Below are 23,788 nucleotides of genomic sequence, written 5' to 3' on the forward strand. Positions count from 1 at the left end.
AGGTTCCTAGAGGCCCATTGACCAGGTGTTCCATTCACTCAACTCTTGGACTCATATATTAAAGTCAACTTTTTAGCACCTATGGGACACAGTGATGGCTTTCTCGTTTTCTCGTTGCCCTTGAGCCGTCTCGGTTGGCACTGTATTGTGGGTAGTTCTGTTTTTGCCAAACTTAATTTGTTCTAAACTCTTGAAACAGAAGGCATTGATTTGGTATATCATGCAAACCAGTAAAAACCAAAATGGTTTTGGTTAGAATGAGCTACTGAAGTACGCTGTGTGTGACCAAGTGTGGCCAGAGGAGGACTGGACTGGGTTTACTGTGAGCCCTACCCACATGCCAACTCACGCCTCCTCCAGCTTCCTCATTCGTCAAGTAGGGGTGCCCTAGAGCAGGGGCTCTTGACCGGCCAGTTGTCAGTTACCCTTGGGAGCAGGGCTACAAAACAAACAATGGAACAGGCTCTTGGGCCCTCTCCAGCCATTGATTCATACTCTAGGGGAGGAACTGAGCAATCCGTATATTAAAAAACAAAAGCCTTCCCCCAGGGGCTTCTGATGCTCAGCCAGGATTTGAGCACCACCAGATGAGGCCATCTGTAAGATGCCTCTCCAGATAGCCTTGGGCTCATGAATGGCTCTGAGCTATTGTTTCCCCATCTGGAGAGTAAGACTGTTCATGGGGCCAGTCACGTGGGCCAGTTCTGGGGATTACATGAGTGTGTGTGGAGGGCCTAGTGCAGTGCCTGGCATGGAACAGGTGCTCAGCAGCTGAATGCTGCCAGCTTTCCTCCACTCAGAAAAGACCTACTGATGCCCATGACATGCCAGACCCCATTTCTGGACCTGGAGAGGCCGTGGGAAGGAGGGCAAGCCTCCTGTCCTCACTGAACTTCCATCCTATGGGCAAGTCAGGCAGGAAACAAGTAAACAAGGAAATAATAGAGCTTCAGGCAGTTTTAAATGTTGTGAAAACTTTAAATCTTGAAATGGTAAAGAGGGCCCAGTGTAATGGCTCATGCCTGTAATCCCAGTACTTTGGGAGTCCAAGGAGGGCAGATCACCTGAGGTCAGGAGTTTGAGACCAGCCTGGCCAACATAGTGAAACCCAATCTTTACTAAAAATACAAAAATTAACCAGGCATGATGGCGCACACCTATAGTCCCAGCCACTCAGGAGGCTGAAGCAGGAGAATCGCTTGAACCCGGGAGGTGCAGGTTGCAGTGAGCTGAGATCACACCACTGCACTCCAGCCTGGGTGACAGGGCCAGACTCCATCTCAAAAAAGAAAAAAGTAAAGAGAATCAAGGTAACAGGTACTGGTAAGAATGTTTTGATAGGGTAACTGGGAAATGCCTCTCTGATAAGGTGATATTTGAGCTAAAGAAAGTATAAGAAGAGCCATATGGGGGTTTATGGGAAAAACAATTCAGGCAGAAGGCACAGCAAGTGCAAAGGGCCTGAAGTAGCATTGACCTTGGCATTGAGAAATGCAAGAGCCGTGGTGAGAATCAAAGTTGAAAGTGAGCCAGGGGCTCAGCTTGCGGGAGCCCTGGAAGCAGCAGGTGCCTCAAGATGACTTGCTGTATTCCTTCATTGACTTTTCTTAACTTACCTACAAATGGATAAAGAAGAAATTAAGTCGGACATTTAAGATCCTTTTCAACCCTGAGATCTTATTATTCTATAATCAGATTTTTTTTTCAAGTTTAAGAAGGGTTAACAGTAGTTACAATGTTATTTCTTGAAGTCTTGAATTCTAAGACCGATGCTGATGATCCTTCTCTCCTTTCCCCTCAGCTTGATATATGGTCCAAATCCAACTATCAAGTATTCCAGAAGGTAAGTTTTACTTTGCTTCTTACTCAAGCGGCATTAGGAAAACCTGAATGCTTTGAGGTTTAAACATGGTCTCAAATCAGAGGCTTTTGAAAAAGTGAAAAAAGCCAGACGGAAAAGGATGCTCACTGTCTGATTCCATATGTATGACGTTCTGGAAAAAACAAAACCTTAGGGACAGAAATCAGATCAGTGGTTGCCTGGGGGAGGGTACAGGGACTTGGCCCCAAAGGGGCACAAGGGAATGTGGGGTGGTGGGAATATTCTGTATCTTAATTGTGGTGGTGTTACACAACTGTACATTTTGTCAAAACTCAGAACTATATTACTACAAAGGGGCAGTCTTATTGTATGTGAATTATACCTTAGGAAAACCATAGGTTTTTGAGATGTTCCAAACACTGTATTCTGAAAACCTAGTTTTAAAACTCGGTTTCTCAGAGCCCTAGTGGTCTCCACTGGTGCCCAAGGGATGGGCCAAGGGAAGCAGGCTGGCACTCCCTCACCCTGCCCCTTCCCCACTTTGTGCTCTGGGGACACTGTATCTTTTTCAGATATTGGGCTTCCTTATGAAAAACTGTTACGGGAAATGTCAGACAAAATGAAAAGTGACCAGAGAAAATTCATTTCCCCATCTCCTGACAGTGCAGGGCCCCTTCCCTGGACCAACTCAGGCCCTGTGGCTGATGAGGATTCTGCCCCCACCGCCACACCCCCACCAGTCCCCACGGTTCTCAGGGCCAGCTCCCTGCAGGGCAGCAGCCGGCTTCTTCTGTTCTCATCCATCTTCCGTCTCTGGTCTCGTCCAGTAGTGAAATAAGAGAGTTGGCCATCATCTCATTCATTCCCTCATCCAGCTCAACAACAGGTATCCACTCCCCAGCAATTTGGGAGGCCAAGGTAGGCAGATCACCTGAGGTCAGGAGTTCAAGACCAGCCTGACCAACATGGCAAAACCCTGTCTGTACTAAAAATATAAAATTAGCCGGGCATGGTGGCAGGCACCTATAATCCTAGCTACTCAGGAGGCTGAGGCAGAAGAATTGCTTAAACCTGGGAGACAGAGGTTGCAGTGAGCCAAGATTGTGCCATTGCACTCCAGCCTGGGTGACAGACGAGACTCCGTCGCAAAAAAAAAAAAAAAAAAGTATCTGAGCCCCTTTACCATGTGCCAGGCACTGTTAGGTGCCAGGGCCACAGAGGGAACTCCGACAGGCAAGGAAGCCTAAAAGATAACTCCAGGTGATTAACCGGGGTCTGTGGCCAGGAACCACAGAGGGGCCTCCTTCTGATTAGGCTAGTCAGAGGAAGCCTTTGTAGGGGAAACTGAGGCAGGCAGTGTGAGAAGGAGGAGCCAGCCACGTGAAGGGGGGATGAAGTGGAGGTAGAAGGCAGGGCTCAGGTCAGGGAGGTGCCTCTAGGCCCTGGTGCAGAATTCGGATTTTATCCTTAATTCAGTGAGAAACCACTGACGGGATTTATACAGAGGGGGATGTGATTTTGAAAGCTTGGTCCGAGTTATCCCCACGATGAAGAATGGTTGTGTCCACAGTGTGCCAGGAAGCATAGGACTCTTTTGTAGATTAAGGTGAAATTCACATAACGTAAAATTAACCATTTTAAAGTGAATGCTCCTTGGCTTTAAGTGCATTCACAATAGTGCACATCCACTACCTCTGTCTGGTTCTAAAACATTTCCTTACCCCAGAAGAAAATCTGGTGTGCATTAAGCAGTGAGCATAGGACTTAGTGGATCAGAGGGGTGTCATGGACCACCCTCTAGTGGTGTTTACTGTACATCAATCCACAGCGCCCCCGGGCCCCTTTTTGGTGATAAGGGCTAGGCAGAGGACAGGTGTCTAGGATTAGGGGAGTAGTCTGAGGCTGAAAACCACACATTTAGGGAACCTGTATAAGCATTACAGATTCATGATCTGATCACAGCTAAATGCAATGTGCTACCCTGGATTGGATCCTGAAACAGAAAGAGATTACTAATCGGGCCGGGCGCGGTGCCTCATGCCTGTAATCCCAGCACTTTGGGAGGCTCAGGTGGGTGGATTATGAGGTCAGGAGTTCGAGACCAGCCTGGCCAACATGGTGAAACCCTGTCTCTACTAAAAATACAAAAATCAGCCAGGCGTAGTGGTGGGCGCCTGTAATCCCAGCTACTCGGGAGGTTGCAGTGAGCCACTGCACTCCAGCCTGGGTGACAGAGCAAGACTACATCAAAAAAAGAAGAAGAAGGAGGAGGAGGAGGAGGAGGAGGAAGGGAGGGAGGGAGGGGTTACTAATGGAAAAACTGGTGAAATCCAAATAAAGGTTGGAGTTCAGTTATTAGTGAGTAACCAGTGTTAGTTTCTTTGTTGTGACAAATGTACCGTAGTAATGGAAGATGTTGACAGTGGGGAAACAGGGTGAGGGACATGGGAACTGTCTGTTGCATCTTTGCAGCTTTTCTGTAAATCTAAAACTGCTCTAAAATAAAGTTTTGACAAAATCATAGCTTGATTCTTCTAACACTCTTTACCCAACTGAGCTCCCTGGAAATGTAATGAAGAAAATAGCCTCCCTCCTTTCCTCCCTCCCTCCTTCCTTCCCTCCCTCCCACCCTTTCTTCCTCCCTGGTCCCTGGGTCTGAAGCATAAAGGAAGGAAGGGTGTGGTTATGCACAGGCTTTAGTGCAGGGAACTACATTTCTCATCTTAGTGTTCTTACCTAAGTCACCATACTGGAGGTATTTACTTGTTTCGCATGCAAAAAGTCTCAGCCTTCAATGCTAACGTTTCCCCGTGCTGACTGTCATTGTCATTTTCCCCCCAGTGGCTGGTTGAAAAATATTCTGAGGAGAAAGAGCACTGCTCATTATCCGTATCTTGGTTTGCTTTAATAGTGAAGAACATTAAAATGGTCGGTTTTTCCCCTCAACCTGGTCCTTATCTTCATGTCCTCTGTGGTATTGCAATGAGTTCCCTCCTCCAGTCTCCATAAAAGGCCAATGATGACTTCTCGAGGGCTGTAAGCATTGCGGCTTGTCACTTGGTATTTAACAATGGTCCATTTCCATCCCAGTACCCTTGATGAGGGAGGGGCTTGCACATGCTCACTTTCGCGTGTTTTTTTTAATGTTCTTGTAGTATTAAGTATTTTTTAATGCAAGCAGAAAGTGTATTAGGAAGTTGTAAAATGTGTGGAACACAGATTTGGTGAAGCATAGATGTAGAAAGACAGTGCTGTATTTTTATCCTACCTCCCTTGAAAATAACCTGCCAGGCACTCTTTGTATTTGTTTAAAATTACAAACACTCTGAAGCAGAAGTGTTTAAAATTTGATATTAGTCTAGTTGGAGAGATTTAGGAGCATCCGCCAATTCCTTCCTTCCAGTCTATGTAACACACTTCAAGTAGTAAAAATTGATGAATTCTAAGGGATGGGAATTTTATCTCACTGGTGAGTGGCATATCATGTGTATTTGTGCAGAAGCCTTTCTGAGATTCCTTTATCATCGCTCCTTTCACCTATTATTAACTAAGTGGACTTAACCTCTGATATTGACCTGTACCAGATTAAAGAACCACAATTGGGAGAGGTGGTAGTGCCTTCTGATTACAACTAAAGGCAGATAACATTGAAGTCTTTTTTTTTCAGGGACAAGTAAGAATTAAATTAGTGAGTCCTCTCTCTTCCTAACTAAAATGTCTTCCATTTGCTGTCAAATGAAGGAAACATATTGGAAAATAATGTACAGAATTAAGCTTAATCCTTTATCAATAAAGCCTTCAACTAATCATCATCACACAGAATGAGTTTGGGATCTTGTTAAAAAAAAAAAAAAAAAAAAAACCCTGTTTCTGTGTCACTGAGCTTGTGGGAGATGGCGGTAGAAAGCACGAAGCATGCGCGGTGTAGCCTCCATTCCCAGGGCAGTGACTGGCGTGCCTGTTTCATCGTGTTCATCTCAGTGGCCAGCAGGTAGACCTCCCTGTGCCACTGCCAGGCCCTGCACTACATGCAGAGGTGGGACCACGTTGTCCTTTGCAGATTCAGAGGCCTGGCACAGTTTTTGGGGTGATGTTAAGTATTTCAAACCTAAATCACCAAAAGAGAAGGATTTGGTGGCAATATTTCTAAACTGCGCTTTTTAGGATTTGCTATTCCTCAAAATTCTATTTTCCTCCTGTCCACCCACTTATATATGGGGTGTCATGATTGATGTTGCTTGTAGTGTTTCCCAGAAAGATGCTGTTTGGGAGCACTGCAGCAGACATCTTCCACCTGCTCTGCCTGTTTGCACCCAGCCAAGTCGACCAGCCAGGGTGGGGTTCGTTCCCAGCATCATCCAGAAAAGCTCAGCCTGCAGCAGTGGCATGAAGTGCATTGGGGAGCAGTGTGACATGCTGGAGGATGCTCCTTGGTCATCAAGAAGAGGAGATTGCTCAGGCTGAAGATAGTACCCTGATGTCCTGACAGTGGTGGGAGGTGCCACAGCTGTGCCCACCTCTGAGATGGGAGTTCTGGGCCACCAGCAGCAGCTCACATGGCATTAATGGAGGAATTCTCCTCCTGCTCTAGCTGAGGTAGAACCCCAGAGCTCCCTCTCCTAGGCCTTCATTATGTGGTTGCAGTCACTGTGTTAGGTCTGTTTTCTTGCCCACAAGAAGCAGCTGTGGCCAGCCCAGAATGAGGGAAAGCAGAACTGGGAAAGCAGAAGCCGCGCCCCCCACCCCTGCCAATCCCGAGGTCTCTCCTTCAGTGTGACAGAGGAGGGGGATTGCCTTGCAGAGCCAAACCAAGCTAACACTCACCTTTTTATTTCTGGCAAACAATGTCAGGAGGTAGGAGAATGGAAGCATGCCCCTGTCACATTCTCTCAGGCCCGTGCCTGACCCGCTGGCTTACAGCCTGAGCACCTGAGCTTCTGTAGCAAATCCCACCACAGGAAGCAAAATTCTGCCTTCCTTTTGTCTGCAGACGTTCACGCCATCAGCAAGCCCTTTTCACTCTTCCTCATTAGACCCGTTACCCAAGTGTGGAAGTAGCAGAGGGCTGGGGACAGCTTGCTATGGGTCTATGGCTGCTAACAGGTTCCCATCATTTACTGTGGTCCCTGGAGGCTCCTTGCACGTGGTCCTAGGGTGAAGAAGCTTTTTATAGCCAGCAAGTCTCCAGCAGAGTAGATTCAGAGAATGAGACTTAGAAATGGGTGGGGTGGGGGGGGCGGTGACCATCTGAAAGGGCAGAATCACAAAGAGCCAGGAAAGGTTTCAAGCGTGTTCGTATTTTTCTGACATTTAAATTCTGCAGGGGCAGCCACTGTTTTGTTCTTTAACCCCCTCGTTTCAAAACTGTGTGCATTTTCATCCAGCAATTTAGGGATAGTGAGAGCAGACCGGCCGCTACTCACTGCATTGTCTTGCTAGGGTGGCTGGAGAGAGAGGTGGAGTGTGTGTACCACCCAGGTAGGCAGGGGACATCAAGAGACAGGCCCAGAGGGACCTGCACACACTTTGCAGCTTTCTCGTCAGAGGTAAGGGACAGCATGAAAGTAGCCCACAGATGTCCAGCTCTCCATCCACAGTCATTGCAGAGGGATGAATAACCCTTTCAGTTCTGCACCGTCTGAACTTTTAGCTGTAAGCAAATGGATTGTCCATGGTGGGTCATGTTCTGGGCAGGGTGCCGCTTGCTTCCTCATTCCTTTGTTCATTTATTAGTTGATTATTTTTATTTTTATTTTTTATTTGTTTTAGTTTTTTGTAATGGAGTCTCACTCTGTTGCCCAGGCTGGAGTGCAGTGGTGTAATCTCAGCTCACTGCAACCTCCACTTCCCAGGTTCCAGCAATTCTCCTGCCTCAGCCCCTAAGTAGTTGGGATTACAGGCATGCGCTACCATGCCCAGCTAATTTTTGTATTTTTGTAGAGACGGGGTTTCACCGTGTTGGCCAGGCTGGTCTTGAACTCCTGACCTCAGGTAATCCACCTGCCTGGGCCTCCCAAAGTGTTGGGATTACAGGCGTGAGCCACCGTGCCCGGCCTGTTCATTCTTTTTAATATGCAAGACTGGCCCCTAACTGAGGCAGACTTGATCAAGGTCTGTTTACCCGGTTGCCACCAGGTGCTTTTCAGTAAAAGAGATTGAGTCCGCCCTGGAAGACTCAGTTCTCTGAAAAGTGGGTGGACACCTGATATTGCGTTGGTGGGTACGTGGAGTACCTAGCGTAAGTTGACTACCAACCCCAACAGTATTCAAAAATCCTCACCTATCACTCATTCCCACTCCTAGGCAAGGAAACTGTTTCAACATGGGATCATTCCCCAGGGATTGGAACCGTCACCCTCCCCTGAGTCAGGTTGTGCTGCACACCTTACTCGGGTGTGTGGCACCACTGCAGCGTTTCACACCACTAAAGAGGCCCCATAAACAGTCATTACGTTATTTTATTTATTTATTGGAGACGGGGTCCCACTCTGTCGCCCAGACTAGAGTGCAGTGGCATGGTCTCGGCTCACTGCAACTTCCATCTCCCAAGTTCAAGCAATTCTCCTGCCTCAGCCTCTCGAGTAGCTGAGATTATAGATGTGCACGATCACACCCAGCTAATTTTTTTTTTTTTTTTTTTTTTTTGTATTTTTAGTAGACACAGATTTTCACCATGTTGGCCAGGCTGGTCTTGAACTCCTGATGATGAACTCAAATGATCCACCTGTCTCGGCCTCCCAAAGTGCTGGGATTACAGACGTGAGCCACTGTGCCCAGCCACGTTATTTTCAATTTCTAACATCTCCTCCTACCAGCCTTCTCTACATTTCCTTCCCAAAGTCTCTCTTCACATGGAAGAGGCCATGGTTGTGACAAAAGTTCTAAGACCTCAGGCCAGATCTCAGTCCTGTTCCCTGTTCGGTGCCCTGCACAGGTGGGACCCCCACACTCAGAGGGACTCCACAGCTGGGAGCAGCCTCCCAGAGTCGTTGAAGGCCCTTCTGTCTTTTACAGATCTCAGCCCTCTGACCATCTCCCTGCCTCTTAAATGGTGATTAACTTTTTCCAACAGGGAGAACTTACGTTGTAAAGACAGAATGTGGTGTCATTTTCATCTGTTTCTGTGCGTTCTGTTGCTGCCTCACAAGTGTGTCCCAAACAGATAGAACTGAGAGGACAGCTTTCATCCTTGCGAAGGGAAATGGGCCACTTCATGTAGCAAGACAAAGTCCTGTCCATGACTCCGATGAGTGGTGTGCCCAAGAGATTTGTGCGCAAGCCCACTAGTGGGCTGGTGACAGGCTTCAGGGAAGGAGCAGCGGCAGACAGTTCCAGGGCATCCCTGAGGGCAGCCCTTCCCTCAGCTGACAGCTGGACTGTATTGACCAGGTCGCCAAGCAGAAGCATCGGCGGGGGGCTGTGGGAGCTGAGAGCCGCAGGGAGGGTCGTTAGGCTCAATCCGACAGCCGAAAACCCTTTTACCGCCACCTTCTCTCTTAATGGTCTTGTTTGAATATTCATAAGCATCTAAACTAAACTCAGGACAGATTTGATCATTTGTTCTCCTCTTATGCCGCCCCAGTACCTTTCCTGCACAAGGCTCCCTCAGCCTCTGCTGAGTGTGAGCATGGCCCAGGAGCTCACATGGACCCAGTTTTATGGCTAAAATTGAACCAGGAAAGCTTGGGCCATCCTGTTGACTTTCTTAGGGCACGCTGCGTTGCCCTGGAAGTGGTCTGTGGCTTTCTGCCATTAGAGGAGTCACAGAGTAGTCATCTGTCATCTCTATAGCTTATTTCTTCCTGAAGGGTTGTGCAGGCTGCAGTGTACTCAGGTCAAAATCTGAAAACTGCTTCTGGGAAGACCGCCCACCTTCCCATTCCCCAGGTCTCCGTCCTCAGCCCATAGGACTGTAAACTCCATGCATGGGCTGCCAGCGTGGCAGGACGGCCCCCACCCATCCACTCTCTAAGCCCAGGCTGACCTCCCACCACGTTCCCCACAGCGACCATCCCAGAGAGAGACCGCATAGCACAGTGGCTAAGAGTCATTCGCCGTGTCATCAGGTCCCGGCTCCCCCACCTGTTTCCTGTGTGGATTCACTTGCCTCAGTTTCCTCATCTGTAAAACAGAGATGCGGCCGGGCACATGGGTCACGCCTGTAATCTCAGCACTCTGGGAGGCCGAGGCAGAGGATCACGATCCTAGGAGTTTGAGACCAGCCTGGGCAACATGGCAAAACCCTGCCTCCCCAAAAAAATAAAAATTAGCTGGATGTAGTGGCATGTGCCTGTGGTCCCAGCTACTCAGGAGGCTGAGGTGGGAGGATGGTTTGGGTATGGGAGGTTAAGGCTGCAGTGAGCCATGAGAGTACCTGCCCCACAGACTTGGTGTGAGGTTGAATTCATAAGTATGAAGTGCAAGATGAATTTCTTGTCCACCACCTGGTCAACTTCTCTGAAGTGCCTGTCAATGGTGACACTCTCGTCTCCTGAGAAAGTTCTCCCTCCATCCCCTGTGGGCAGGCTTCCTCTCGCAGGCCTCTTCCTCAGTGACCACCCCTTCCATCTGTGCTCATATCTCCACAGTGGACACAGTGGCTCAGGGTATAGGCTGGAGTCAGACAGACCTGAATTTGCGCCCAGCTGTCATGTGTAAAGTCAACCCAAGACCCAGCTGCTATGACAGACCCACCCACTACCACCAAAGCATTGTCCGCCTTCCCATTTTTTCAGGCATGTTATCTGCTCTTCTGGTCACAAAGTGAGCTGAAGAGCCTGTAAGACACCACAGTTACAGCCGCACAGCAGTGCCCTGTGGGCAGCCCTGATATGCTGATGTAGGCAGGATCCTGGGTCTAGGCCCTGGATGAGTCCCTAGGGTTCTGGGAGGGCCAGTGGCGCAACCAGTGATCTCCAGAAGGCACCCGGGATTGAGATGTTGTGCCCCAATTTCCCGTTTCCCCCACTGAGCAGGGGTGGCTGGGGCACCCGGCGCCTTGGCGGCTGAGCTGCCTCTTGGCGGGGTCTCTCTCCCAGCTCTGCAGTCTGCATTCTTCTCCAGTCATTGCCTCAAGTTTGATGGAGAAGTAGGTGGTATTGTCTGTGTTTTCCTGGGAGCCCAGATGTCTTTGGATGTTTCTCTGACTGCAGGGCTGTTCCTGCAGAAAATAATAACACACCAAGTGGGTGCACAACAATTCAGGTGTCTTTGGGCTTGGACTCTCCTGGCAGCCAGCGACAGAAACTGATGTTTTACCATCTGGAAAGCACTGAACTTTTTTCTTTTCATCTAAATGAAAAGCCTTAATTCCTTAATCCTGAGAAATGTCAAAGACCCAGTGCGCCTCCTCGCAGCCTCGCACAGGGCCTTCGGCAGACATGGAAGGCAGTCAGGACTCTGGAAACTTCCCTCGCGTCTATCCTGGGGCTTCCCTGTTTGCTCAGGCCCCACCTTCCAGGCAGTGTCCACCTCTGCTTCTCCACCCCATCCCTTCCCTCTCACTCCGCTCCCCTTTCCCCAGTGGCTGAAAATCAATACATACACTCCTGTCCACTTTCTCTCCCATTCACTCAGGCTGCTGCTAGGTGAGCCACACCCAGTGCTGAGCCACAGTCCTCTCAGAGGCCCTGAGCTAGGCCCAGGGAGGATGGAGATGTGGCAAGTGTGGCCTCAAGGAGAGCACAGCTTGGGGGACAGGGGCATCTGGTCATAGGTCTGGCAAGTGCCTGGCGGGGGTGTGCAGAGGATGCTGCTGAGCGTACAGGCAAGGCTGGGATGGGGAAGACCCTGAGCTGAGTCCTGAGGGGTGAGAAGGGCTTAGCCTGACAGGAACATTCCAGGCAGAGGGGCCACTTGAGCACAGACGTGCAGCCAGGAAAACGTATTGGGGCGGGAGGCGGATTCCTCCAGGAGCCGGCATTGCTGCCATGGAAGGCGGGGGCTGAAGGGGAATGCGGCTGAGACCCAGGTCCACAGGGCCTCCTTTGCTCCACCAGGGCTTTCAGAAGGATCCCGTAGGTGGCTGTGGAGTGGCCAGTGGGGGCACATCACCCCTAAAGGCTGTCTGCAGCCAGTCTGCACTCAAGGGTCCAGGGAGTTGGGGGCTTCCCTTTCAGGCGTCAGTGGCTCCCTGGCTGAGACTTTAAAGAGGATAAGGTTGGAACCCCTAAACCAAACCACATCTCATATATAGAGGCCCTGGTGTGTGCCAGAGATCTTACTAAGTACATCCACAGGCTCGCCCCTCTCAGACACAGAGCTTGATCTCAAAAGTGTCAGCAGGGATTTCGGGCAAGATGGAGCAGCAATGTTTGCCTTCACCTCTCCAGTTCCAGCTCAGGCAGCCTTGCCTCTGGTCTCATCTCAGAGCAGCATGCCTGGCTCTGGTGGACTTTCATAAGCCCTTCAGAGCCCATGCACGTGGCTCCTTCATCAAGCAGAGGAGGAAATATTGATCCCATCCAAGTAATCCCAAGTCCCTGTGGGCTTCGATGTTTCCTCTCCAGGCTGCTAGGCCTGCTGAACCTGTGGCATACAAATCCAAGGTACAGATTAGAGACGAGAACTGCATAATAAAAAATAAATCCCCTGCTTCCGCTCTACTGTACTTTCATCCCCATTTGAGAAGCTCGTCTCTGCGCACTCCCCGTCGCCCCCTAACATCACTGTCAGGGCTGACTTCATAGCATTCCAGTTTTGAAATAATGATGGCTCCTCTTTTCATGGAATGAGTACTTCTGGGACTATTTTAAATATTCTTCATCAAACCAGCACACATCCTCAGAGCAACACTGCTGGCAGGGATTGCTGTCTCTTTAAACATTTAACACACTTGGTTCATGTCTTTGCCCACAGGACCCACAAAGAGTTTTCTCCTTCCAAGAGATTCCTACTGTCCCTCTCCTTCCTAGTGGGTCTGTCCTTGGCGAAACTCTTAGTAGAGACCCAAACTCTTGGGCTAATCTCCTTGTGTAACATTAAAATACATCCACCCAATGAAAGTCCATTCTGATTTCTGCATCGTGGGAACTGCCTGGGCACCTGTGCCTAGCACACGTTTGGCTTTGCTGCCTGCTACTTGAGTGCTCCAAAGTCTGGTTGAGCGGCACAAAGGCTTCCCACACAGAGAACAGTGCTGTGCAGGTGGTCTCCCTGGTTCCAAACTGAATTCTCAAGCTCTTTAAACTGGCCTAGAATCTGAGGCCCACCTGAGGGTGCCATTGCATCAGGGCAGCAGGTGGGTTCCTGGATTGGGGCAGGAACTTCAGGGCACAGCGTGCACATGCTGCCAGGAGATAACTAGGGCAGCTCAGGCTCTGCAGCAGCATCTGCTGAAAACCTAGACCTAGAGGGGCCTGCAGAATCACCCAGCCCCACCCCAGCCTCACCACTCTCTTCTGCCGAGGGCCAGCAGGGAAGAGGCCCCCCAGGCCATTTGTCACTAAGCTAGGGCCGAACCCCAGTCTCCTGACGGTTCCCCTCTGTCTGCCTTTTCGTCACTTTCACCCAGATCTAAGAGAGTCTTCTCTTCACAGTATGTAGAAGCCGATATTGGCTGGAGGGAAGCCACAGTCTGGGTCCCTACCAGGCTTCTCTTTTAAATAAGTAACTTCTAAACACTTGAGTACTTAACTTTCCCTGTTTGCTAATCTTGTGGGGAAATACTCCAAATAGTGAGAGGCGCCCGCTCTCCTAGCTTGGCCTCAGGGGCTGTGTGCTGGCAGATAATGCCCTCAGCAGGTGCGTTAGGAAGAGCATCTCTGTTCAAGCTCAGCTCTCCCTGGCGCTGCTCGGCCACAGTCCTGTCCCCTGGTGGTGGGAAGCAGGCAGTGGCCTGCAGCGGCCCTTGCACCTGCACCCAGAATCATCTCAGGGAGCCTGTGAACTCCTGGGTCCTGGTCCCCCGCCTGGTCCACCAGCCAGGAGCTGGAAGGCGGTTCCCAGCAGTCAGCCTCCAGCGTCTGTTCCTCACCTGCATGCTGCGCCGCCAGCCTCCACTCCAGCCCAGGAGCATGCCCCCCTGGGGCCAGATGATGCCCATGACCTTTGGGCACTCGGGAGCCCCTGAGGACAATCCCTGGATCACCGAGAAATACAAGGGCCCCTGTTTTAGAACCCCTGGCAGGAACTGTGAGTTTCCATTTAAATCAAATCAAATACCCCAAGTTGAAAGTATTCAGAAAATTCGGAGGAAAAAAGATAGGAAAGAGGTGCAAGGTTGGCCCATAACCCCAGCACTTTGGGAGGCGGGAGGATCATTTGAGCCCAGGAGTTCAAGACCAGCTTGGACAACATGGCAAGACCTCGTCTTTACTAAAAAGTAAAAAATTAGCCAGGAGGCCGGGTGCGGTGGCTCATGCCTGTAATCCCAGCACTTTGGGAGGCCGAGGCGGGTGGATCGCGAGGTCAGGAGATCGAGACCATCCTGGCTAACACGGTGAAACCCTGACTCTACTAAAAATACCAAAAATGAGCCGGGCGTGGTGGCAGGCACCTGTAGTCCCAGCTACTCGGGAGGCTGAGGCAGAAGAATGATGTGAACCCGGGAGGCGGAGGTTGCAGTGAGCCGAAATCGCGCCACTGCACTCCAGCCTGGGTGACAGAGCAAGACTCCATCTCAAAAAAAAAAAAAAATTTTCCAGGCATGGGGGTGGGTGTGTGTCTGTAGTCCCAGCTATTAGAGAGACTGAGGCAGGAGGATCACTTGAGCCCAGGAGTTCGAGGCTGCGGTGCGCTGTGATCAGACCACCACACTCCAGCCTGGGTGACAAGTACAAGGTCACCCCTGAAACAGAGGACAAGTGTCTTGCTGTGGATGGCGCTGTTGTTCCTCTGCCAGGCTGGCGACTGGCATTGTCATCTTCTTAACTTTACCCCCTTCAAGGAGCCCAACAGACCCTTGCTTTTTAAAGAGGAAACTGCTGAGGAACAATAGTGTATTAAGAGAGTTTTTCTCCCCAGTCCTCTCTGTGTCATCACGGTGTCCTTTATTCTTCCCTTACTGCTACAGAACAAACCTCTATCTGGTCAACATAAAACCTGGGCTCTGGGGGTTAAGCTTAAGTGAGAAATCATCTTGCTGGGCCTAAAGCTGTTATCTTTGCTCCCACAGTGGGAGAGGGCCCGAGTAGGAAAAAGTGTGTGGGTGCTGCATACCGAATGTGGGGTGTATGGTAGGTGAGCACCAAATCCGGGGCGTACAGCAGGACGCACACCTGAATCCAGGGCTCACAGTAGGATGCACACTGAATCCCGGGCACACAGTAGGATGCACACTGAATCTGGGGTCCACAGTAGGGCCATCCCACTTTCCCCGCCCTGCCCCTTTTCTCACACTACACTTTTTCATTCCTTCCATGTATGTGTGTGCACGCCCACCTGATGCAGCCGCCTTGTATTTGCCTGATTTCCCCTTCTTTGTCCACGGCAGGGAGACTCATTCAATCTGGAGGTCTTCTTGAGGGCCCACCGGTGTCTCTGTCAGACTGTTTGGAGGGTTGGGGCTGGCACATAGCAGGGAGCCAGACAGGTTGAAGCTTCTGGCTGAGACGTGGAAGGAACATTGTATAAGTGACAGGAACTGGGGTGTAAGTGAGGAGACTTGTTATCCAATCCCAGCTCCACCCTCAAAGTGCTGAGGTCCAGTCCCTTCTGCGGAGGAGAGGGCCTGGAAATGGCACTTTTCTTCATCCCCCGACAACCTCTGTCCACCCCAAGAGGCCTGGAGTGGGGGACCCATGAGGCTTGGGGCATAGAGTCTGGGCACTCAAGCTGGGGTTCAGAAGGTCGGAACAAACTCCTGCTCTGCCACCTAGCAGCTCCTTGGCTTGGGCAAGTCACTTAACCTCCCTGTGACTTAGCCCCCTGACTTAGAAGTGCCAAACGTGAGAGTGCCTCTGTCATAAGGTTGTCGTGGGGATTCAGTGGGCTAAAACTGCGAGGGGACACATTTGGCGGGCGCTTGGCATGCGTCGGACACTTGAGGTCTGTATGTCAGTGCACTGTCCCTGCATTGGCCCATTTAATCCTCACCCAAGGTCACACAGCTCACAAGGGACAGATCCAGAGGCTGGCCTCCTGTTGGAGGAGCCACACACCCTGGGCTGTGCAGTGTAGACCAGATCTTGCACAGGGTTAGTGCTCAGTAAATGGCGATGTGGGTTGTTGCTGTTATTGCAGGCAGTGCCACTCTGGGTTTAGCTAAAATAACTCGTGATCTCCGAAGCAACCTACAGCTCTGATTATAGGAGGGGGGCTGTCAGGAGCTCCGTGCACACAATATGGCAGAGGAGCTTTGGGAGACTGTTTTGACTGGCATCTCCTTTTCCAGCACGTTGACTGGCAGCTGTTTCAAGGTCTCTTGAAAGAGTCCCTACTCCCTCCCTGAGCTCCATTCTCTCCTGGGTTCGGATATGCTGAGAGAGGGTAGGGAAAACTGAAAGGAACATTGATCAAGTGGACTGGATCTATTGGCAGGCAATGGAGATGTCACCGTTCTCAAAGTAAATCACTGCAGGTCACCATTGAGATGGGGGACACACCCCAGACGAGGCATCTGAGGCTTCTCTGCCTTGGAGTGAACCAGGCACCTCCCAGTGAAGCCCCTCCCTGCATCCCCCTCTGCCCCTCTTTGTGAGGCCTGTCTCCCCATCCCCGCATTCCTCTTGCTTCAGGGACCCCTGTCTCACTGGCTTATTGCTACCCTCCTGCCTTCTCCTCCCTCCCTTTCCTTGGGCTCACATCCCTTTGATCTTTTTACAAACCTTTTTTCAAACCGGCACTCACTGTGGGTGAATCGCCTCCCTCTCCTTGGGACCATTAGTGCCCTTCCTGGCCTCCGCCAAGAGGGAGGGCGGCTTTTATCTCCCGGCGGAATCTCATTAGCTTTGCCGCACAATGGGACCGAACCTCGGCTGCCACAGAGTGGATTTAAATTAGTTAATAGCAGATTATTTTTTGCCCCAGGTCTGTTTTTTCCACATCTTGGATGCTGAGCAAAAAAACAACTTTGTTGTTGAAAAATGTAAAACAAAAAACTATTGAAGGTGGAATGCTTTGACAAGAAGGAAGATCACTGTAGGTGAACTTCTCCTGTGTTCCACAACCATCCACAGGAATTCGAAAACCAGCAGTGGAGGACTTGGGGCGGACAGGAGGGAAAACATAGCAAGTTAATCAGCTTTGTTTCCTTTATTAAAATATTTCTGTAATTGGTGGTGGGAAATTGAAGAAATCAAGTGATTGCATCAGCGCTGGAAAAAGCTGCCAGCACTTGGCAGTGGAAGAGAATATATGCTTTATACTGGACTTTTTGAAAAAGAGGCTGAGTTTGGCCAGATTGCCGACCAGCAATGGAAAAACTAATTAGGTGCCTTGCCTGTGAGCCAGACGCCCAGCAGGGCTGTGGCGCATGGCTCCCGCCGCCTCTGAAGAGGACACTTTCTAGTGAATTCAGCTCGTGCTACCCTTGAGCAGCCTGTGCTACAGCAGGCACGTTTGTGAATCTCCCAACCTGTGCCTGGCGTCGGAACTCTAGCTTCCCAAAGACTTACCCGCCCTGGGAGATGGTGGGCAGCTGCTGGCCACAGCCCTGGGCCTGCACCTTTATCTGCAAACTGGGAGAGCGGGGATGGGAGTCAGTGGGTAGGAGGTGGGCAGAGGCCTGGGCCTCCCAGTGTTTGGGCTCCCACACTGCTGCCCTCACCCACTATGTGCATCTTCCCAACTTCTGGACATCCTCACTCCTCCTCTATCCAATTTAAATAAGAAAAGTGGGCCAGGCACAGTGGCTCATGCCTGTAATCCCAGCACTTTGTCAGGCTGAGGCAGAAGAATCACTTGAGCCAGGAGTTGGAAACCAGCCTAGGCAATATAGTGAGACCCTGATTCTACAAAAATAAAAAATTGGCTGGGCGGGGTGGCGTGAGCCTATAGTCCCAGCGACTCAGGAGGCTGAGGTGGGAGGATTGCTTGAGCCCAGGAGGTCAAGGCTGCACTGAGCTAAGATCAGGCCACTGCCCTCCAGCCTAGGTGACAGAGCAATACCCTGTCTCAAAAGAAAAAGAAAAGCACCTATCTCCAAGTTACTGTGGGAATTGAATGAGAGGGGCACATAAGACTTGGCACATAATAAGCTCTTATTAATAATAGCTACTGTAAGTTAATAAAATATCCGATGGATCTTTTAAAGAAAGCACTTTTCAGAAATAAGGAAAAACCCCCACTCTACAAGCACCCGTTGTGAAAACCTTCCACCCTGGCACCCCACAGTGCCCATTGTGAAATTGGTACCATTCATTTTGATTGATGAGAAGACAGACTGTCCTGATTTGTATTTCTTTGTTTCATGGCCCAGAATCAAATGCCCAGCCCTCTGGGGGCCATTCTCCTATAGTGCCTGGGATATGCCCCAGCACTTTGAGGCACTATTTGAGGATTGCCACTCAAAGCCCAGTCCCTAACCAGCAGTGTGGGCACCCCTGGGAATCAGCTGGCAGTGCCAGTGCTCCACCCCTCCCCGAGATCCTAGATGAGAATCTGACAAAAGACCCCCAGTGATTGTGTGTTCACCAGCCTCACATTCTCATGCATTTTAGCATCCCTAGGAATAGCCTGGAGGGGCTGACTTAGTAGTGTCTGGGCCCCACCCTGGAGATTCCAATGCTGTGGCTAGAGAGGGGCCCAAGAAGGCAGATTTCTAACCAACTCCTAGAAGGTGCCAGCGCCGCTGGTCCCCAAACATTTCAAGCAGCACCATTCTTAAGGGGAAGGTTCCTTGGCCGCAGCTCGAACTTGTTGTGCCACCACTGTAGCGGGATTGGGAGACGTGGCCAACACGGTGGCCCATTTTCTAGATGTGCAGTGAATATCCAAGGAGGCAGATTGGTCTGGAGAGAGGAGGAGGATGCTGAGTGACAAACCTCCTGTAGTTCTGCACGACTCAAGCTCATTTCTTCCTCACATTACGTATCCATCCTGAGTTTTGACGGGGCTGTGTCACTCAAGGACAAGTGACCACTGGTAACTTCTACCACAGAGGGCAAGTCCAAGATGCCCCAGCACCTTAGAGCTAGACCAGAGCCCAGGTCCTCAGCTCCTGTCTCGCAGTCCCCACTCCTTCCAGGCCCCTGGCTCCACCCACCTCATCTGAGCCAGTCTCCCCACAGAGAGTCAGAATGGGGGTCCTTCTTACCATCTGCACACATGTCCTGAGGACCTCTGCGTCAGGCACTAGACAGACATGGGCTCAAGGTAGGGAAATTGACACGAAACAAACATGGCAAAAAATACCAAATTCAGATATGAGGATTGAGATGGGAGAAGAGAGCCAGGCAAGGAGACAAGCCCCATCGGGGGAGCCTGGGGGTCTTCCCTCAACACGCGAAGGAGGGGAGGGAAAGGAGAGAGGCCCATGCCGAGGGGAGGACTCAGGGAGGACAGAGATGGGCATTTGAGGAGCTGAGGGACCCGAGGAAAGGAGGCAGACACTGGGTGCTGCAGGGTTTCACATGGACGTTCACAGTTCGCATTTCATCCTGAGTGCAGGGAAAGCCGTGAGAGCATTTTAGGGGAGTGACATACTTGGGTTTCTAGTTGAACGACGGCAATCACTCATGTTTTCTGACCAGCACACACTTCTGCCCACTACTTCATCCTCACCGTCATCCCCTGTGGTAGGCACTCTTTGTCATTATCCCCATTTTCCAGATGGGAAAACTGTAGCTAATAAAGATGAAGTGCCTCACCCAAGGCGTCGCTGCTGGAAGGGATGGAGCCTACGGTCTTTCCCTCTTTGCTGCAGAATGTTCCCTCTGAGCCATGTTGAGGCAGGCAAGGTGGGAAGAAGTAGAAGGATTTGAGATAGATAACTTGGAACCACGAGGCTGCTTGGGTATGAGGCAGGGGGAAGAAAGGCGACAGGGCAGGGCCCAGGTTTCTGACTCGGGCCTCTGGGTCAAAGGCCATTCAGCAAAAACGCTGGAGGAGGTGCAGGTCTGGAAGACCACTTGAGATGTTCCTGTAATTTGCACGATGCCTTGCCTGGAGAGAGCACCTTGCAGCTATCAAAACTGAGTTGTCTTGGAATGCTTGGAGAACTCAAGTTCAGCCAGAGGAGGTCAAGTCCAGAGGTCAGCTGAGGAAGGGAGAAGGAGATGGGTACAGATCTGTCAGGCCAGGGAAGATGAGCTCAAATAAAGATCAGGAAGCCATGCCAAGTGCCCAGGGAACAGCAGGCTGGGGAGGGTTTGGGGAACCCTGGGAGTGCAGGGTCTTGTTGGTTTGGTTAGAGGCTCTAAACTCCAAAGGCCACAGGGCCCCTGATGAGTGGAGCAGGCTGGATCTAAGACCCTAGGGTGCTGAGGCAAACTGCACGTGTCGCCGCTCCTCAGCTGCTGCAGCTGGTGGCCACGTGGCAGTGCCAGGGTCACACTCACAGAGATGAGGGAGAAGCTGGGCCCCCTTTGATCTTCACAGTAGCCTATGAGACGGTTCCCAGATCCTCTGATGCTTCAAGAGGAGCTGGGCACCACAGTTAAGTGAAGTTTCCCAAATTTTAAGTGTTGGTCATTTGTGTTTAAAAATGTGAAAACAAAAGAAATAAAAGTGCAGCCAGACAAAGCCTCTCTGCCTGCACGTGGCTGCTGAAAGGCTGAAATGGATGGAGGTGGTCTCACCCCAGGGGCTTCCCAGGGACGGACGTTCCTATCGCGGGGAAGGTGTCACACACGGAGTTATGGAACAGCAGGGCGGGAGTAAACAAAGCCAGCCCAGCTGCCTTGGCTGTTCCAACAGGGGCTACACTGGAGACATTTTAAAAATAAACGGGGTGAGGAAAAAGAATCCTCCAAAAACTTTGGTTCTTCTGTAATGGCAAGTATAATTGCAAAAAACATCTTGTCAGCCTATAAAATGACACTTTCACAGGTTTTCTTAGCAAGGGAGCTAGACAGGCAAGAACCAAGCGTTCAAGTTCAGGGACCGTTCGAGCCCAGTTTGCTTGGCTGTGTTTCGTAGCCATTAATTTCCCCCCACCAATTACCACCAGTCATTTTGCAAAGTTATCATTACTACTGTTTAAAAGAAAAAAAAAAGCATTGCTCATTTTAGAAAGCTGTCTGTCAAAAATGCTTAAAATAAAAGCAGTCTTGGCACTCAAAGGAATAAGTACCATTTATCTTGAAAGCCACTTGGGTAAGAATTTCTCAACAGTGTTGGCTACAAGAACTGTTGATATATTTGCAAGAAAGTGCAGGTGTTTATGGTACATGGCCTTTGGTGGGTGGGCATTTTTAAGTTTACTTCTTTATTCAACAAATATGTATTGGGCACCTGCTGTATGCAGGGTAATATTCTAGGCCTTGGGGATGCAGTATGGGGCAGGCCGTGAAAGTCCAGTGGGAAATAGGGCAAGTCCAGGGCCCAGGCAGAGCAGAAGAGACTGGGCAGGCGGGGCTGGTGGCATTGCCAGAGAGTGAGTGCTTCCCACGCCTGGCCTCACTCTGTCCTCTCACGAGCCTTACTCAGTATGTAGTACAATCTCCATTTTATAGAAGGGGAAACTGAGGCTTAGAGAGGCCCCATAAGAGGCCAGGGGGCCAGGCCCCGGCTTGCCTGGCTGCAGAGCCGGTGTCCTCACGCTTTGTGGGGCAGCCTCTCCAGCTGCAGGTGTGGACACACATCACCGTGCGGGGCGTGGACCCTGGTCTCCACCTGCCCAGCTTGCTCTATGCCTGCGTGGGTTCAGCCGCATACACAGTGTTCATTGGGGTCTAGAAAATGGGCACGTCTACACAAGTTAGACCTGCGTTCATTCTTCTTCTCAAAGCTAAGGATTTTCACTGGAGTTTTTTGGGTTTTTTGTTTTAGGTGTGGCTTTTTCATTTTGTTTTGTTTGAGACAGGGTCTCTGTCGCCCAGGCTAGAGTGCAACGGCACAGTCACAGCTCACTGTAGCCTCAACTTCCCAGGCTCGGATGATCCTCCCACCTCAGCCTCCTGAGCAGCTGGGACTATAGGTGTGTGGCATCACAGCCAGCTAATTTGTTGTATTTTCTATAGAGGCAGGGTCTTGCTCTATTGCCCAGGCTGGCCTTGAACTCCTGGGCTCAAGTGATCCCCCCGACTCAGCCTCCCAAAGGTCTGGGATTACAGGCATGAGGCACCGCACCTGGCCTGTTTTGTTTTTAATGATGACATGTGCGATGTCAAGAATCCCTAATGAGGACAATCATGTAAACCATTACTTTGAACATAACTATCAAATTAGGTATAATCTACTCATTTGCTGATTGATGGCGGGCATTAACAATTCACAGTGTCATCCAGTTTCAGAACCACCAGGGTTCTCAGGCCAGCCCCTTTGCTTCTCGGAAGGGGCATGGAGACGCAGAGAGGATAAGGAGCTGGATCAAGGTCAGGGGGTGGTGCTGGAGCTTAAACCCTGTGCTCTGTCCATCTGGTCACCTGATGCCTTCACTGGACTTCAAGCAGCCTTGCCCTTGGCCTTGCTGATAAACTTCTCCTGAGGACTCAGGAGACAATAGGCACAGACCCTTAAGGTGCTGACCACAGGCCACAGCCTTCAGAGAGCTGGTGAGGGGACCACACCAGGCGCGCCAAGCTCCTGCGAAGGGCCATCCTAGCGACGGTGAGGCCCAACAGAACAGCCTCAGAAACTGCCAGGCTCCCCATCATAAATCCTGTGTGGCTACAAATGGTGACAGAATGAGAATTCAAGGAAACGGAAGAAGACCAATTGCCCTGTTGGGAAAACCGTTGCAGGAGGAAGAGGAAGTGTGCGTACCGGGCGGAAGTGCTCCTTGGCATATGTGCTGTGTGTGCAGCGCCTCGCTGAGCAGGGAGGCTTGGGATCCCCTCCGGGATCTGCCCCCACTGGCCTCTGGCCGCTCCCTCTGCCAGTGCTCCAGCCTGACCAGGCTTTCAGTTGCAGGAATCATCCACACACCCCATGCCTCCAGGCCTGCATCCTTTCTGCCGACAGCATGCCTCTTCCGCCCCTCTGGGTCCCCAACTCTGCTAACTAATTTTTCTACAGAGATTTTATTTTAGATGCCCTTTCCTCCACGAGATACTCAGATCTGTTTTCACACAGAAGGCGTGCATTTGTCCTGCTTGTTTTCTCTATGCCGGCTTGGAGTGGCCGCTAACTCGTCTTTGTCCTTCGCTCTCAGGTGACAGACCATGCCACCACTGCCCTGCTCCACTATCAGCTGCCCCAGATGCCGGATGTCGTGGTCCGATCCTTCATGGTAAGTGGCTTCAAGAGTCAGGTCTCCTATTTAAACCTTGGCTCCCTTCAAGTGAGAACAGGGAGCTTGAAGGGCAGCCATTGCATCTTCAGACTTTGAGGCTCCCAGTGGGAGATGGGGCTGCCAGTTTAAAACTGCTACTTTCTTTAAACTGGGAAGGGATCTGGGAGAAACCACTTCCACCTTCATTCACTGGTGCTTTCTCTACTTGCTGAAAAAGCGGTGCTTTCAGAAATGATCTTCCAAAATAGTTCCCAGCATTGACTTGGTCCACAGATACTTCATTGAGCTCCTAATCTGGGCCAGGCCCTGTGGTTGGCACAGAGCATGTAGCAGTGAATTAACAAATCATGCAGTTCCCCAAGACTTTTCCTCCTTCGATTTTCAGTTGGAGCTCGAGATGGGAGCAGCCCCAAAGCAGCCATTCCCATGGGCTGCTGCAGCCAGCTCCTGCCAGTGCCTGTTCAGTATCTTGCGAGCTGGTTCTTCAACCACTACTAGTTTGAAATCAAACTTGGTGGGAGTGTTGACACCACGGAAATCAGCAAACACTACAAGTCAGGACTTTCCCCGACCCCCAGGGCCAGTTTATCAGCATTTATCACACAGCCACCAGTTGGCCTAAGCAGGGCTAACACCATGTCCCCGCGTCCTTGACAGACGTAGCCACCAGTTGTTCCACTGTCATGCTCTCA

The 23,788-nt window shown here is 50.7% G+C and overlaps 1 protein-coding gene across 2 annotated transcripts in view; it reads left to right on the plus strand.

Moving 5' to 3' along the window:
• MED27 (mediator complex subunit 27) overlaps positions 1-23,788 on the plus strand; it is a 231,849-nt gene that overhangs the window by 205,785 nt on the left and 2,276 nt on the right. For both annotated transcript variants that reach the window (XM_055270618.2, XM_055270619.2), the window contains 2 exons: positions 1,802-1,843; positions 23,016-23,093. In XM_055270618.2, the coding sequence (XP_055126593.1) occupies positions 1,802-1,843; positions 23,016-23,093 (120 nt within the window). The remainder of the gene's footprint in view (positions 1-1,801; positions 1,844-23,015; positions 23,094-23,788) is intronic.

This window comes from Symphalangus syndactylus, chromosome 3 (genome assembly GCF_028878055.3).
Source record: "Symphalangus syndactylus isolate Jambi chromosome 3, NHGRI_mSymSyn1-v2.1_pri, whole genome shotgun sequence".
NCBI classification, from domain to species: Eukaryota; Metazoa; Chordata; class Mammalia; order Primates; family Hylobatidae; genus Symphalangus; species Symphalangus syndactylus.